Source organism: Entelurus aequoreus, linkage group LG03, assembly GCF_033978785.1.
Source record: "Entelurus aequoreus isolate RoL-2023_Sb linkage group LG03, RoL_Eaeq_v1.1, whole genome shotgun sequence".
In the NCBI taxonomy this organism is placed as follows: Eukaryota; Metazoa; Chordata; class Actinopteri; order Syngnathiformes; family Syngnathidae; genus Entelurus; species Entelurus aequoreus.
The window spans coordinates 23,549,575-23,564,725 of NC_084733.1; the positions used below are offsets into that span (position 1 = coordinate 23,549,575).

The window sequence follows — 15,151 nt, forward strand, 5'->3', positions numbered from 1 at the left end:
AACGGCATCTTATTTTCAGGGTTGCGTTGCTCTGACTGACTGCAGATGAACAGGAACCAGAAGTCGGCAAGCAGGAAGTCACATTCATTCTCACAGTCACAACACCTACTCTGTAATATTCAATGCAAACTTATCAGTCAACGACTGCACGGTTCATATATTTTTGTCATTGCACATCTAAGCACTCTCCAGGGTCATTGAAAATCAGTAAAGATCTAGACAGAAAACTCCTGCTTTAGTTTTGAAAGAATACAATTTTATTCTTAAAATGATGACTTTTTTTGGGGCTAATATTACTATATGTTTCTTAAGACAACACAACTCTTTAAAAAAATAAAATAAAATTCCGAAATGCTTTCTAGAAAGATAACAACTTTAATGTCATAACATTACAGCTCTTTAAGATACTGTTTTGTCTTCTTCTGAAAAAAACAAACAAACCCAACATTATTTTAACTTAATATGACTACTTGCCTGACATTGCAACTTTGTTCATTTCCCCTAATAAGTTATCAAAAAATGTATTTATTTTTCCCTTTTCCCTGATTTCTTTATTGAGCATCAACAGTGCAGGACAACACAGTGCATTTCACTGAGGGCCACATCGCAGTTAAGGCAGTCCTCAAGAGGGCCGTTTGTAACTGTGAATAATTTATGAATATAAATGCATTAGGCTTCACCTTATGACAGGGGTCGGCAACCTTTACCACTCAAAGAGCCATTTTGGCAAGTTTCACAAATTAAAGAAAGTATTGGGAGCCACAAAAATTTTTTTTAAATTTAAAATGAAAAACACCGCATACAAAGCTTAAATGCTTTGTGCTATGTTAACCAGGGATCTCCGACACACGCACCGGCACGCACTTTAATGTGGAAATTTGATGTTAGTGCAGCCCGCGGTCGGCATTTATGCAGCTGAGCCGCATCAGAGTGGTCAAGGAGCCGCATGCGGCTCCGGAGCCGCGGGTTGCCGACCCCTGCCTTATGATATTACTATACAATTGCCTTTGCATTTGATTATTATTATTTTTTACATAGTGTAAAAAAAAAATTTTTTCGATTTGTCAGTAAAAACTGGCAGGTCAGCATAATTTTACCATAAATTTCACGGTGGTTTTTACAGCATATTACTGTAAATAGAAAAGCGGTACTATAGATTTTTACAGTAAAAATATGGCAACTGCGCTGCAAGTTTTTTTTTTAACCGTAAAATCTATTGTCATTTTACAGTGTGCAATTTGATGGATAACTTGCCTCACGATTTGCCACGATTCGATTCAATATTGATTCTTGGGGTCCCGACTCGATTCAAAATCTATTTTTTTTTCAACTCAACACGATTCTCGATTAAAAAACGATTTTTTTCCCGATTCAAAAGGATTCTCTATTCATTCAATACATAGGATTTCAGCAGGATCTACCCCAGTCTGCTGACATGCAAGCAGAGTAGTAGATTTTTGTAAAAAGCTTTTATAAGTGTAAAGGACAATGTTTTATCAACTGATTGCAATAATGTAAATTTGTTTTAACTATTAAATGAACCAAAAATATGACTTATTTTATCTTTGTGAAAATATTGGACACAGTGTGTTGTCAAGCTTATGGGATGCGATGCAAGTGTAAGCCACTGTGACACTATTGTTCTTTTTTTTTTCTTTTTTTTTTTTACAAATGTCTAATGATAATGTCAATGAGGGATTTTTAATCACTGCTATGTTGAAATTGTAACTAATATTGATACTGTTGTTCATAATATTAATTTTTGTTTCACTACTTTTGGTTTGTTCTGTGTCGTGTTTGTGTCTCCTCTCAATTGCTCTGTTTATTGCAGTTCTGAGTGTTGCTGGGTCGGGTTTGGTTTTGGAATTGGATTGCATTGTTATGGTATTGCTGTGTATTGTTTTGTTGGATTGATTAATAAAAAAAATTAAAAAAATTAAATTAAATTAACAATTTAAAAAAAAAAAAAAAAGATTTAAAAAAAAACAAAGATTTTTAAAAAATGAGAATCGATTCTGAATCGCACAACGTGAGAATCGCGATTCAAATTCGAATCGATTTTTCCCCACACCCCCAGTGGGTATATACACTATGTACATGACACTATGTACATGACTATGCACATGACTCCAAGAGTGTGCAAAACAGAATGATAAAATATACAGTATATACACTATAACCACATATAAACCTGCTTGATGCTTCGGAAAGTTGCTGGGGATCAATTTTGGTTCAGATCAGGTAGAGGTTGAGCTGAGCCAGGATTTTATGGCAGTTTAAAAATTTAGTAGGGAAGTTCGAATTTTAAGGTCTGTTGGTAGTGCATTCCGCTGTGTGGTGGCAAAATAGTAGAATGCATTTTTTCCCACGAGAGTCTTGAATTTGGGGGGGAGGAACGCCCTCTCGTGTAGTACCTGTGAGCATCACTTACTCTGGTGAAATAGTTCGACAGGTACTTGGGGACAGTTTCTCTGGGTAGTTCTGTAAGCCTCACGAGACAGACATTGATAGCATCACAGACTACATTCATTTCTGTGAGGACTCCATCGTACACTCCCTACAAACAAACAAAAACTACTATAGGCTCTAATTCAAATACTTTGGTTTTTGGCCCTTAAAGTCTCCCTGTGTCCAGGGATTTACTGAGTTTGTAAATGATAACAAAAGTGACACAGAAAAAACAAAAACTATTTTGTTATAATCAAAAATATCGATCTAATTACTGTAGTCTAGTTCATATACAGATACAGTACTATTACTGATATCAATACTGTCGATATTTTTATTTATCAACCCACCTCTGTTTGCATTCATGCTTAGATGTTAGCATGGCTTATTATATCTTCCTACCGCATGTTTGGTAGCATGTTTAGCGAATCCTCGTCCTCCAGTGATACCATAAACTATTTCTTTTAAGTACCGGTACTTAAAAGAAATAGTTTATTTGCCGCCATGGAGATGAGGATTAGTGTCTTTGAGGGGGGGACGCGAGGACGCTACAATGCGTTGATGACGCAGTCCTCCCTTTCTTGCTGTCAAACCCAGTTTCTTGCTGTCAAACACAGCTGGGACACAACGAGAATGTGTCGTCAACATGTTCAACTTAAACCAGAGAAAGGGCAGGATGTAAATGAGTGTTTGCTGAGTCATAGAGGCGCAGGTAAAACTCACCTCAACACTAATTTGGGCAAAGTCCTTCTCTATCCACGAGATATGAGCCTGGTTCTAAGAGGTGTTGGAATGGAGAGGTTACTTTGTTATTAGTTTGTGCAGAAACACACACACACACACACACACACACACACACACACACACACACACACACACACACACACACACACACACACACACACACACACACACACACACACACACACACACACACACACACACACACACACACACACACACACACACACACACTGACAGAAACAAGGGTTGGTTGGACAGGAAGTTTATTTCTTTCTGCCCTTGTTTCCTCTTTTTCTCAAGCTGACCTCACTTCCTTCCTGCTACACAAGTTCAACCTAAAGACATGAAAAATATATAAAAGGGCCAGTGTCACAAGTACAGTAGGAAGCAACTTCTGACCCGCAGTGGGAAATGTACATTAATGCAATGGACAAGGCTAATTATAGGACACCAAGGTAATTGTTGGTACATTTTCAAGGAGTAATAACATGAACCGAATTGTGGAATATGTTTATGCTATTATATTCCAATGTTAGTCCCTTTTAATTATGGAGTTTTAAATGATAAATATTAAATTTTTTCTTTCCCTTCTTGCTCTTCTGTTGTGACTTAATCGTACAAACTAGCCCATTTTTCATTGTAACATCGGGACTTACCTCTGCAATATGTATTTATTTAAAATTATTCTCCTGTAAATCTTAATTGAATAGAAAATAAAAATTGTAGTATGGGAAAATGACCAATTTCGTATATTTCGATTTGATACAGCGACTTTATTTTCAGTACAGAAAAAAAACGTATTTGTCTTAAAAAATGACTTTATTCTTACAGTATCAATAATTTTCTCCTTTTTGTAAAATGCCCCTCTTCCCGCGATAAAATCAACACACCATTATCACAAAATTAAAACTTTATTCTCTTTAAATCACGACTTTGGGCCTGATTTACTAAAGGTTTGTGTGTACTAACACGCGTGCAAACTTGATAGCACACGCAAAGCTGATCTACTAAGTGTGTGCAGAGTTGATTGAATATTGATTACACGCAGCCTGATTTACTAAACTAGAAAGGGATTGCGGCATCTAAATTAGCGCCATTTTTTTAGCACGTCTGAAAAGTTTGTGCAAACGGACAGTTCCACACACGGCTGAAGGATTGGTGCTCGTGCTGCACTGACAGACGATGGACAGACGAGAATCCTTCGTCCTACGTGTGTGTCAAGTGTAAACATATTTGGACTGACACAAATAAAAAATATTAGACGTATAGCAACATCCATTTAGAATTTTATACTGCATGCTGGGTGACTTAAGAGCAGGGGTCCCCAAACTACGGCCCGCGGGCCGGATCCAGCCCCCCCAGCATCCAAAATCCGGCACACAGGAAGTCCCAAGTTAAAAAAAAAACAAACAAACAAAAAAAAATTATAGTTTTTTTTTTTTTTTTAAATCTTTCCTTTCTAATCCATTTTCTACCGCTTGTTACTCTTGGTGTCTCCTAGTCGCTCAGGCAAATCATATTGTCTAAAAATGAATTTTCCCATTGATAATGTGACAATGTTAAATGTTGATGAACATCAATGTTAATTGACAAAACGGATTATAAAGACAATGTATATATGTATATATACGTATATATACTGTATATATATATATATATATATATATATATATATATATATATATATATATATATATATATATATATATATATATATATATATATATATATATATATATATATATATATATATATATATATATATGTATATATATATATATATATATACTGTATATATACATACATATATATATATATATATATATATACAGCCTGGCCCCCGGCCAAATTTTTTTAACCCAATGCGGCCCCCGAGTCAAAAAGTTTGGGGACCCCTGCTTAAGAGGCTGATTAAAACAAATTAAATTCATGTGTTTTGGTGTCTTTTAGTGTTTATTTTTAAATATTAACATACATTCTATATGAAAAAGAAATTATTGAAGTATGCATTTTTTGCATCTTGATCACATAAGTGATGAGTACATCTTCACAGTGCTAAAAAAAAAAGGGAAACGGTTTAAATGTAGATGGACTGCAAGAGTCTGACTGCTTCTAAAATGCACATAAAAAGTGGTAAATGTCTCCTGCTTGTTTGAAAACATAGGAAAACGCGGTAAATGATAGCGTGTCTCTGTGATGATGTCCCGTATAGTACACGCAAAATACTCATTTAAATAAGGCGGTCTGCACCACTTTACAATTGTACACTCAGTCTTAGAAGAGCCAACACTACACGCCCACTAATAGTACACGCTATTTTATTGTTTGCACACGCTGTTAAGCGCCTGGTGTTTGGATATTAGTAAATCAGGCCCTTTATTGTCAAATTAAAACTTTGTTGTCATATTATTGCGACTGCACTGCTGCATAATTCCTAGTGGTGTTTGACATCAGCATGAAAACAAGGATCGGAAGGTATCGGCATGCATTTAAAATCTCCCATAAAAGCAGTCCTGCAGCACGTTTAGTTGTGCAAAGTTGGACAGCAAGTTAGAGTTATCTAAATGTCCTCCAATAAACACACATGGTTTGTCTTTTCTTTGTATTTTAGTCAAGTCATTTACAAAAGGTAAACATTGTAAGCTGTAGGCTACTAGGAACGAGCAGCTTCACAACAGCTAAGCGTAGAATAGCACACAAGAAAGACCTTAATTGAACAACATTGCAGTCTAAAATATTTCATTTGTCAATATAAACGAGATCAAATAATTATAGTTTTATATTACTTACAGATACAAAGTCTCCAAGGCAGAACAGTATTAGAAAGTATCCCGTAACAAACGTGTCCGCATCATTTACCTTACTGCGTCATGAGCTTAACTGAATTATTGTGACCACTGGATGTCACCAAAAACAAATGAACACTCCACTTCAAAAGCATAAATCGGTCATAGTGTTAGTGTTCATACCCACCATTGTTATGTGTAATTTCACTTAATCAATCCTTTTCTAACATTCCACACTACAAAATAAAACTATGGCTATGATTCATGCTGATTAATATCGGGTTAATATCGGTACCGTCCAATAATCAACGCTCCCATATCGGTATTGTATCGAAAGTGAAAAAGTTAAGAACGCCCCTAGTAATTACGACCTGTTTCTCCTAACATTACAACTTCTATCCGATGTTATTGAGGCTTTTCATAGAATGACAACGTATTTATTGTAATATTACAAGCAATGTTCTCATATTACTACTTTTTTCATATCACCATGCGATATCACACAATGTATATTAATATTACAGTATTTCCCTCACCACTTATTGCGGTCTCGGTGCATCGTGGATTTGAAAGTAAGTACCATTGAGTACATTAAGATTTGAGTAGCTATTTAAGTTTTTATGTTAAAATGAGATCGCTTTTAGAGTGTATGAAGTGTTTTAAGAGTGCTCATAATTAGAGATGTAGAAATGCTTTAAAATGTAATATCGGAAATGATCGGTTTCAAAATTATCGTTATCGGTTTCAAAAAGTAAAATTTATGACTTTTTAAAATGCAGCTGTGTACACGAACGTAGGGAGAAGTACAAAGCGCCTTAAGGGCACTGCCTTTGCGTGCCGGCCCAATCACATAATATATACGGCTTTTCACACACACTCACACACACACACACACACACACACACACACACACACACACACACACACACACACACACACACACACACACACACACACACACACACACACACACACACACACACACACACACACACACACACACACACACACACAAGTGAATGCCATGCATACTTGGTCAACAACCATACAGGTCACACTGAGGGTGACCGTATAAACAACTTTAACACTGTTACAAATATGCGCCACACTGTGAACCCACACCAAACAAGAATGACAAACACATTTCGGGAGAACATCCGCACCATAACACAACATAAACACAACATAAACACAACAGAACAAATACCCAGAACCCCTTGCAGCACTAACTCTTCCCTCCACCCACACCTCAACCTCCTCATGCTCTCTCAGGGACAGCATGTCCCAAATTTCAAGCTGCTGTTTTGAGGCATGTTAAAAAAAATAATGCACTTTGTGACTTCAGTAATAAATATGGCAGTGCCATGTTGGCATTTTTTTTCCATAACTTGAGTTGATTTATTTTGGAAAACCTTGTTACATTGTTTAATGCATCCAGCGGGGCATCACAACAAAATTAGGCATAGTAATGTGTTAATTCCATGACTGTATATATCGGTATAGGTTGATATCGGAATCGGTAATTAAGAGTTGGAAAATATCGGAATATCGGATATCGGCAAAAAAGCCATTATCGGACATCTCTATTTATAATGGAATGGCATTAAGTAGGCTTTCATTGTCATTGCACATTAAGAACAACAAAATTGCAAAATATTGTAAGTGTGTGTGAAAGCTGGGTGGAGAAAACTTTAAATACATATAATATTAACAAAAATTACAAAATAAATAGCATTCCCACTTCACAGGAATTCACCTACCACCTACTGTATTACAATTTTATTATAATAAAAAAAAGGCTAATAATGAATATTTTTACAAATATAATTTTTAAGAATGACCTTTTTCCAGTAAAATGGTGAGAAATTTAGGAATATGTGAGAGAGCGAATGCTGAACCGCAAATCTAGAGTAGACTTTTCATCGCTTGAGTGACTCGAACACAGATGGAAGAGTGCAACCAAGAAGCAAGACGGAACCCAGTCAACCAGGAAATAGCCTAATAACTGACAAATGGACTCAAAAGATAACAAAAATGAATTTGTAAATACATTTTTGGTCATTTTTGTTTGACTTTGCATGAGGCAGGAGGTCTCTCTCAGTGTCCCTATGTATCACACACACACTTAAAACACACACATTCAACATGACATCATCCCCTCTCACGCACTCAACAATGTGAAACACTACATGGTCAAATAAACCTGCTGCTTGCCTGTCGTGCGCGTGTCCTGGTGCGGAATAGGAGCCTCCACATGTCCAGATATTTCCATGTCACTCGCAGCACACACCGGCCTTACAACTATACTACACTTTCAGTTGGATAACACGTTCTGAAGTGTTGCGCACACACACACACGCACACACACACACACACACACACACACACACGGAAATGGGAAGTGAGGGTTTACTAAGAAAATGGTGGTTAAAGGCCTACTGAAACCCACTACTACCGACCACGCAGTCTGATAGTTTATAAATCAATGATGAAATCTTAACATTGCAACACATGCCGATACGGCCGGGTTGACTTATAAAGTGCAATTTTAAATTTCCCGCTAAACTTCCGGTTGAAAATGTCTATGTATGATGACGTATGCGCGTGACGTCAATCGTTGAAACGGGAATTATGCGGACACATTGAATCCTATACAAAAAACTCTGTTTTCATCTCAAAATTCCACAGTATTCTGGACATCTGTGTTGGTGAATCTTTTGCAATTTGTTTAATGAACAATGAAGAATGTAAAGAAGAAAGTTGTAGGTGGGATCGGTGTATTAGCAGCGGACTACAGCAACACAACCAGGAGGACAGAGGTGGATAGCAGACGTGCTAGCCGCCGAACTCACCTTAACTTCCTCCGTCTCCGGGCCGCCGAACGCATCTGTGATCGGGTGAAGTCCTTCGTCGCACCGTCGATCGCTGGAACGCAGGTGAGCACGGGTGTTGATGAGCAGATGAGGGCTGGCTGGCGTAGGTGAATAGCTAATGTTTTTAGCAAAGCTCTGTGAGGTCCGGTTGCTAAGTTAGCTTCAATGGCGTCGTTAGCAACAGCATTGTTAACCTTCGCCAGCCTGGAAAGCATTAACCGTGTAGTTACATGTCCATGGTTTAATAGTATTGTTGATTTTCTATCTATCCTTCCAGTCAGGGGTTTATTTCTTTTGTTTCTATATGCAGTTAAGCACGATGCTATCACGTTAGCTCCGTAGCTAAAGTGTTTCGCCGATGTCGGGGAGATAAAAGTCACTGTGAATGTCCATTTCGCGTTCTCGACTCTCATTTTTAAGAGGATATAGTATCCGAGGTGGTTTAAAATACAAATCCGTGATCCACAATAGAAAAAAGAGAGAGTGTGGAATCCAATGAGCCAGCTTGTACCTAAGTTACGGTCAGAGCGAAAAAAGATATGTCTTGCACTGCATTCTAGTCCTTCACTCTAACGTTCCTCATCCACGAAGCTTTCATCCTCGCTCAAATTAATGGGGTAATCGTCGCTTTCTCTGTCCGAATCGCTCTAGCTGCATTGAAAACAATGGGGAAATGTGAGGAGCCTTTCAACTGTTGACGTCACGCTACTTCCGGTACAGGCAAGGCTTTTTTTAATCAGTGACCAAAAGTTGCAACTTTATCGTCGATGTTCTCTAGTAAATCCTTTCAGCAAAAATATGGCAATATCACGAAATGATCAAGTATGACACACAGAATGGATCGGCTATCCCCGTTTAAATTAAAAAAAAAATCATTTCAGTAGGGCTTTAAGTAAACTGTGGAACCTCTCAACCTGAAGGCTTTTTAGCTTTGTTTTAATTTTTTTTTTTTTTTAAAAGGGACATTAAATATAAATTAAATTTTGATATGTGAATATGTGGGATTATAGCTAATGGCTAATCTCCAGTCCCTTAGCACAGTGTTTTTCACCCACTGTGCCGATACAGTCTGGTGTGCCGTGGAAGATGATCTAATTTCACCTATTTGGGTTAAAAATATTTTTTGCAAACCAGTAATTATAATCTGCAAATTATTTGTTGTTGTTGAGTGTCTGTGCTGTCTAGAGCTCGGCAGAGTAACCGTGTAATACTCTTTCATATCAGTAGGTGGCAGCCGGTAGCTAATTGCTTTGTAGATGTCGGAAACAGCGGGAGGCAGTGTGAAGGTAAAAAGGTGTCTAATGCTTAAACCAAAAATAAACAAAAGGTGAGTGTCCTTAAGAAAAGGCATTGAAGCTTAGGGAAGGCTATGCAGAACCAAACTAAAACTGAACTGGCTACAAAGTAAACAAAAACAGAATGCTGGACGACAGCAAAGACTTACTGTGGAGCAAAGACGGCGTCCACAAAGTACATCCGAACATGACATGACAATCAACAATGTCCCCACAAAGAAGGATAAAAACAACTGAAATATTCTTGATTGCTAAAACAAAGTAGATGCGGGAAATATCGCTCAAATGAAGACATGAAACTGCTACAGGAAAATACCAAAAAAAGAGAAAAAGACACCAAAATAGGAGCGCAAGACAAGAACTAGAACACTACACACAGGAAAACAGCAAAAAAGTCAAAATAAGTCACAGCGTGATGTGACAGGTGGTGACAGTACACCTACTTTGAGACAAGAGCTATAGTGATGCATGCTTGGTTATGGTTTAAAGTCGTATCCAACAATTGCGACGATGACTTTTTACCGTCAACTGAGTTTCGTTTTTTAATGATTTCTGCTGGTGGTGTTTTTTCAACGCCAAAAATGTGCCTTGGCTCAAAAAAAAGGTTGAAAAACACTGCCTTAGCACAATGATATTAAAATAAAGACAAACACATTCAAAACAGTACACAGATTACCAACAATAAAATGCACAATTCTAAGGTCAAAAGTGCTGAAATATTATATTGTACCACCTTCTCATTAGACTTAAGCTTCAATATTAACAGAGGTTGACTTATTTTCACACTTGTATGATGTTAAAATGTTACACAATGTTAATGAAAGTTTTATGAGGGCCACAGTTTGACTAGATCCGTTGGATCAATCAGAGGTTGTGTGAGTGAAACGCAAGACCCTGAATTATACCACAGAACTTTCCTCCAAAAGGTCTTATCTTTGTCCATGTGATGTTGTAGAAATTATTGGAAACTCAAAACAGCCATGACATTATGTTCTTTACAAGTGTATGTAAACTTCTAGGACGTCATTACGTCCTAGAAGCCGTAAGACGGCGGGATATAACGTTTAAAATACATTGGAAAGTTAGCTCCCTCTGGGCATCTGTTTAAATGTTGCTAACAGCCCCTTTAAGCATGTATGATTATCACTGGAGGACGAGGTGAAACATGCTTCACACAGTAAGAGCAAGCCAGGAGCAGACATGCTAATCACTAAGGTAGCCTAAAACAACACAAGAAATAAGTGTTTCAAGAAGTCTAGATTTGTATTTTCATGTTTACAAATTCAGGGAAAAATTCCCTGGACACAGGAAGACTTTGAGGGCAAAAACCAAAATATTTAAATGAGTAGTAGAATCAATCAATCAATGTTTATTTATATAGCCCTAAATCACAAGTCTCAAAGGGCTGTACAAGCCACAACGACATCCTCGGTACAGAGCCCACATACGGGCAAGGAAAACTCACCCCAGTGGGACGTCAATATGTGAATGACTATGAGAAACCTAGTAGTTTTTACTTCTGTTTAGGTTTTGTGTACTACTTACTTTGTTTTGCTCTAGCAATTGTATGTAATACAAGAGAATAAGGAAGTAGTTTAAATAATGTGTTGATATTGTTACACTGTTAATAGCACTCACCATAAATATATTTGAAAAAATTAACAGTTCATACATGTGATCGGTATCAGCCGATGCCACTCATGGAAGATCGGTGTCAGAATCGACAGCATAAAACACTGATCGGATCATCCATCGTTAATACTAAAGTAATTAGATAGCTATTTTTTTTGTTATTGCTAAAAAATTTTTAGGAAATAAGAGCAAATAGTAGTTTTTGCTTTTGTTGAGTTATTTGGCACTGTTGACTTTATTATACAGGGGGGAAAAAAAGGAAATAATTTAAATATTAATATTGTTACTCTGTCATCCTGTGTTGTTTTCGTTGTATTACAAAACAGTAATAATTTAATGTTCCTGAAAATTTGAGGTATGAACAGTGGTATGACTGATACGGCCCTTTTAACTATTTGGTATTGGATCGATACCCAAATTTGTAGTATCGCCCCAAACTAATGGTAAGTATCCAAACAAACAACAACATATTACACCAGATTAAAGGCCTACTGAAACCCACTACTACCGACCACGCAGCCTGATAGTTTATATATCAATGATGAAATCTTAACATTGCAACACATGCCAATACGGCCGGGTTAACTTATAAAGTGCAATTTTAAATTTCCCGGGGAACTTCCGGTGGAAAACGTCTATGTATGATGACGTATGCGCGTGACGTCAATGGTTGAAACGGAAGTATTCGGACACATTGTATCACAATACAAACAGCTCTGTTTTCATCGCAAAATTCCACAGTATTCTGGACATCTGTGTTGGTGAATCTTTTGCAACTTGTTTAATGAACAATGAAGACTGCAAAGAAGAAAGCTGTAGGTGGGATCGGTGTATTAGCGGCTGGCTGCAGCAACACAACCAGGAGGACTTTGAGTTGGATAGCAGACGCGCTATCCGATGCTAGCCGCCGACCGCATCGACGATCGGGTGAAGTCCTTCGTCGCGCCGTCGATCGCTGGAACGCAGGTGAGCACGGGTGTTGATGAGCAGATGAGGGCTGGCGTAAGTGGAGCGCTAATGTTTTTATCATAGCTCTGACGAGGTCCCGTAGCTAAGTTAGCTTCAATGGCGTCGTTAGCAACAGCATTGCTAGGCTTCGACAGGCGGCACAGCATTAACTGTGTAGTTACAGGTCCAGTGTTTGTTTCGGTGTCTCCTGATAGTAGTATTGTTGATCTGCTGTCTATCCTTCCAGTCAGGGGCTTATTTATTTTGTTTCTATCTGCATTTAAGCACGATGCTATCACGTTAACTCCGTAGCTAAAGTGCTTCGCCGATGTATTGTCGTGGAGATAAAAGTCACTGTGAATGTCCATTTTGCGTTCTCGACTCTCATTTTCTAGAGGATATAGTATCCGAGGTGGTTTAAAATACAAATCCGTGATCCACAATAGAAAAAGGAGAAAGTGTGGAATCCAATGAGCCCTTTTACCTAAGTTACGGTCAGAGCGAAAAAAGATACGTCCTGCACTGCACTCTAGACCTTCACTCTCACGTTCCTCATCCACGAATCTTTCATCCTCGCTCAAATTAATGGGGTAATCGTCGCTTTCTCGGTCCGAATCGCTCTCGCTGCTGGTGTAAACAATGGGGAAATGTGAGGAGCCCTTCAACCTGTGACGTCATGCTACTTCCGGTACAGGCAAGGCTTTTTTTATCAGCGACCAAAAGTTGCGAACTTTATCGTCGATGTTCTCTACTAAATCCTTTCAGCAAAAATATGGCAATATCACGAAATGATCAAGTATGACACATAGAGTGGATCTGCTATTCCCGTTTAAATAAAAAAAATCATTTCAGTAGGCCTTTAATAACAGTTTTGAGAAAACAATACAACTGTAAATGATGCAATATGTTACCGCATATGGCAGCAGCTAATTTAGGAGCCTTTGTAAGCCGTTTTGAAATGCTTTTATTAACATTTATATGCCAAACAATATATTGTGATATCTATCGATATCGCCAGAGTCTCCAATATATATCGCAATATATTTTAGGCTATATTGCCAATCCCTACCCTGGATGATGGATGATCAAACAACCGCTTTCAAATCAATTGTATTTCATTCATAACAACAGAATGTGTAACTCTGACTACAGAAATAGCCCAAAAAACAAACGTCCACTGTAGAGGACGCTGGTTCTTATGAGGGTTACATAGCGTGATGTGTGCTTTAGTGGGCAGTGATGTAATCATGTTTGGAGACACAAGGGGACAGTGCCGGCCCGCAGTGAGGGTTTCTAAGGAAAAGAACATAGGTTTGTCCAAGTAAGAAGATGTGCCTTCTGGTTTCTACTAACTAATTAAAGCTTGGGATACAGGAGTAGGAGAAGACACATTATAGTGCAGACTTTGACAACATGTGTCGTACGGTCTCTATGATGCAACTTCCTCTTTCCCCTGCATGATTTCAAATGCACTTGATGACAGTTGGACCAGAGCAGTAAAGAGAAGACAAACACAGGACCGGATGATATCAACATGGAGCCAAACACCACGCTTATTGTCCTCTAAACTTAGTCGCTAGGACAAACTTGCATGAAAGATTCTGGCACTTTTTTCTATTACCAACTTTTTTTAATGGATATTTAATAGTCCATTATAATTCTTGGGTTACTTTACACACAGTAGAACATGCAAGGAGAAAGGGGAGAGAATGTCAATAAACAGCAGTCCGTCAGGGCTTGGCATGTAGGCCAGGTAATCGTATCGTTGGTTTGTTAGTTAGCTAAATAACTCAAAAAGTTATGGGAAACTTTCAGGAAATGTTAAAAATGGGATAAGAAACATGTGGTTTCATTTGGGCCTGATCGGGATAATGTCTACTACGTTGACTTACGTTAATGTTACAAGCTTTAATTTCTGTGTGTGTATGCTAGCGGCCCCACCTCCACCATAGAGACAAAGATAGTGGACGGCTGATAAGAGGGTTCCACTCCGTTTCTTTCATTCTGCTATAGATAGCTCAAGTTATAGGCACATTTTGATTACACTTTAAAGAAATGTCAAAAATGGGATTTAAAAAATGGGTTATGACATTTTGGGGATGATCTGCACAACCGTCTGGGTTCAGGATTTTTATTTTTTTTTACTATTGGGAGGTTGGGTCTAGCGGATAATTAGTATTTATTATCTTCTCTTTTGTGATGCAGGTCTTTTGATTGTGCAGGCGTGTAATTAAATTTTTGGTCGCGGTATCAAATTACTGAACAATATTAATTAAATGTGATTATTTTCAGTTAATAATAATAATAATAATAATTATTATTATTATTGTATTACAAATATTACTCAGTTAATAGAATTTAAATAATTATAAAAAATATGTGTCTTCTTATTATTATCATATAATTCTGTTAATAATAATAATAA

At 37.6% G+C, this 15,151-nt stretch overlaps 1 protein-coding gene across 4 annotated transcripts in view; it reads right to left on the reverse strand.

Annotated features, from left to right (window-relative positions):
* rps6ka1 (ribosomal protein S6 kinase a, polypeptide 1) overlaps positions 1–15,151 on the reverse strand; it is a 138,192-nt gene that overhangs the window by 33,169 nt on the left and 89,872 nt on the right. Inside the window, exons 1-2 of one of the 4 annotated variants that reach the window (XM_062041503.1) lie at positions 8,193–8,290; positions 3,172–3,225 (exon numbers count right to left, since the gene is read on the reverse strand). The exons of 1 other annotated variant lie outside the window; for it this stretch is intronic. In XM_062041503.1, the coding sequence (XP_061897487.1) occupies positions 3,172–3,225; positions 8,193–8,234 (96 nt within the window). In that variant the 5' untranslated portion in view covers positions 8,235–8,290. Of the gene's footprint in view, positions 1–3,171; positions 3,226–8,192; positions 8,291–15,151 lie in introns of those variants that run through there. 2 more of the 4 variants (XM_062041501.1, XM_062041504.1) reach the window with 2 other exon arrangements.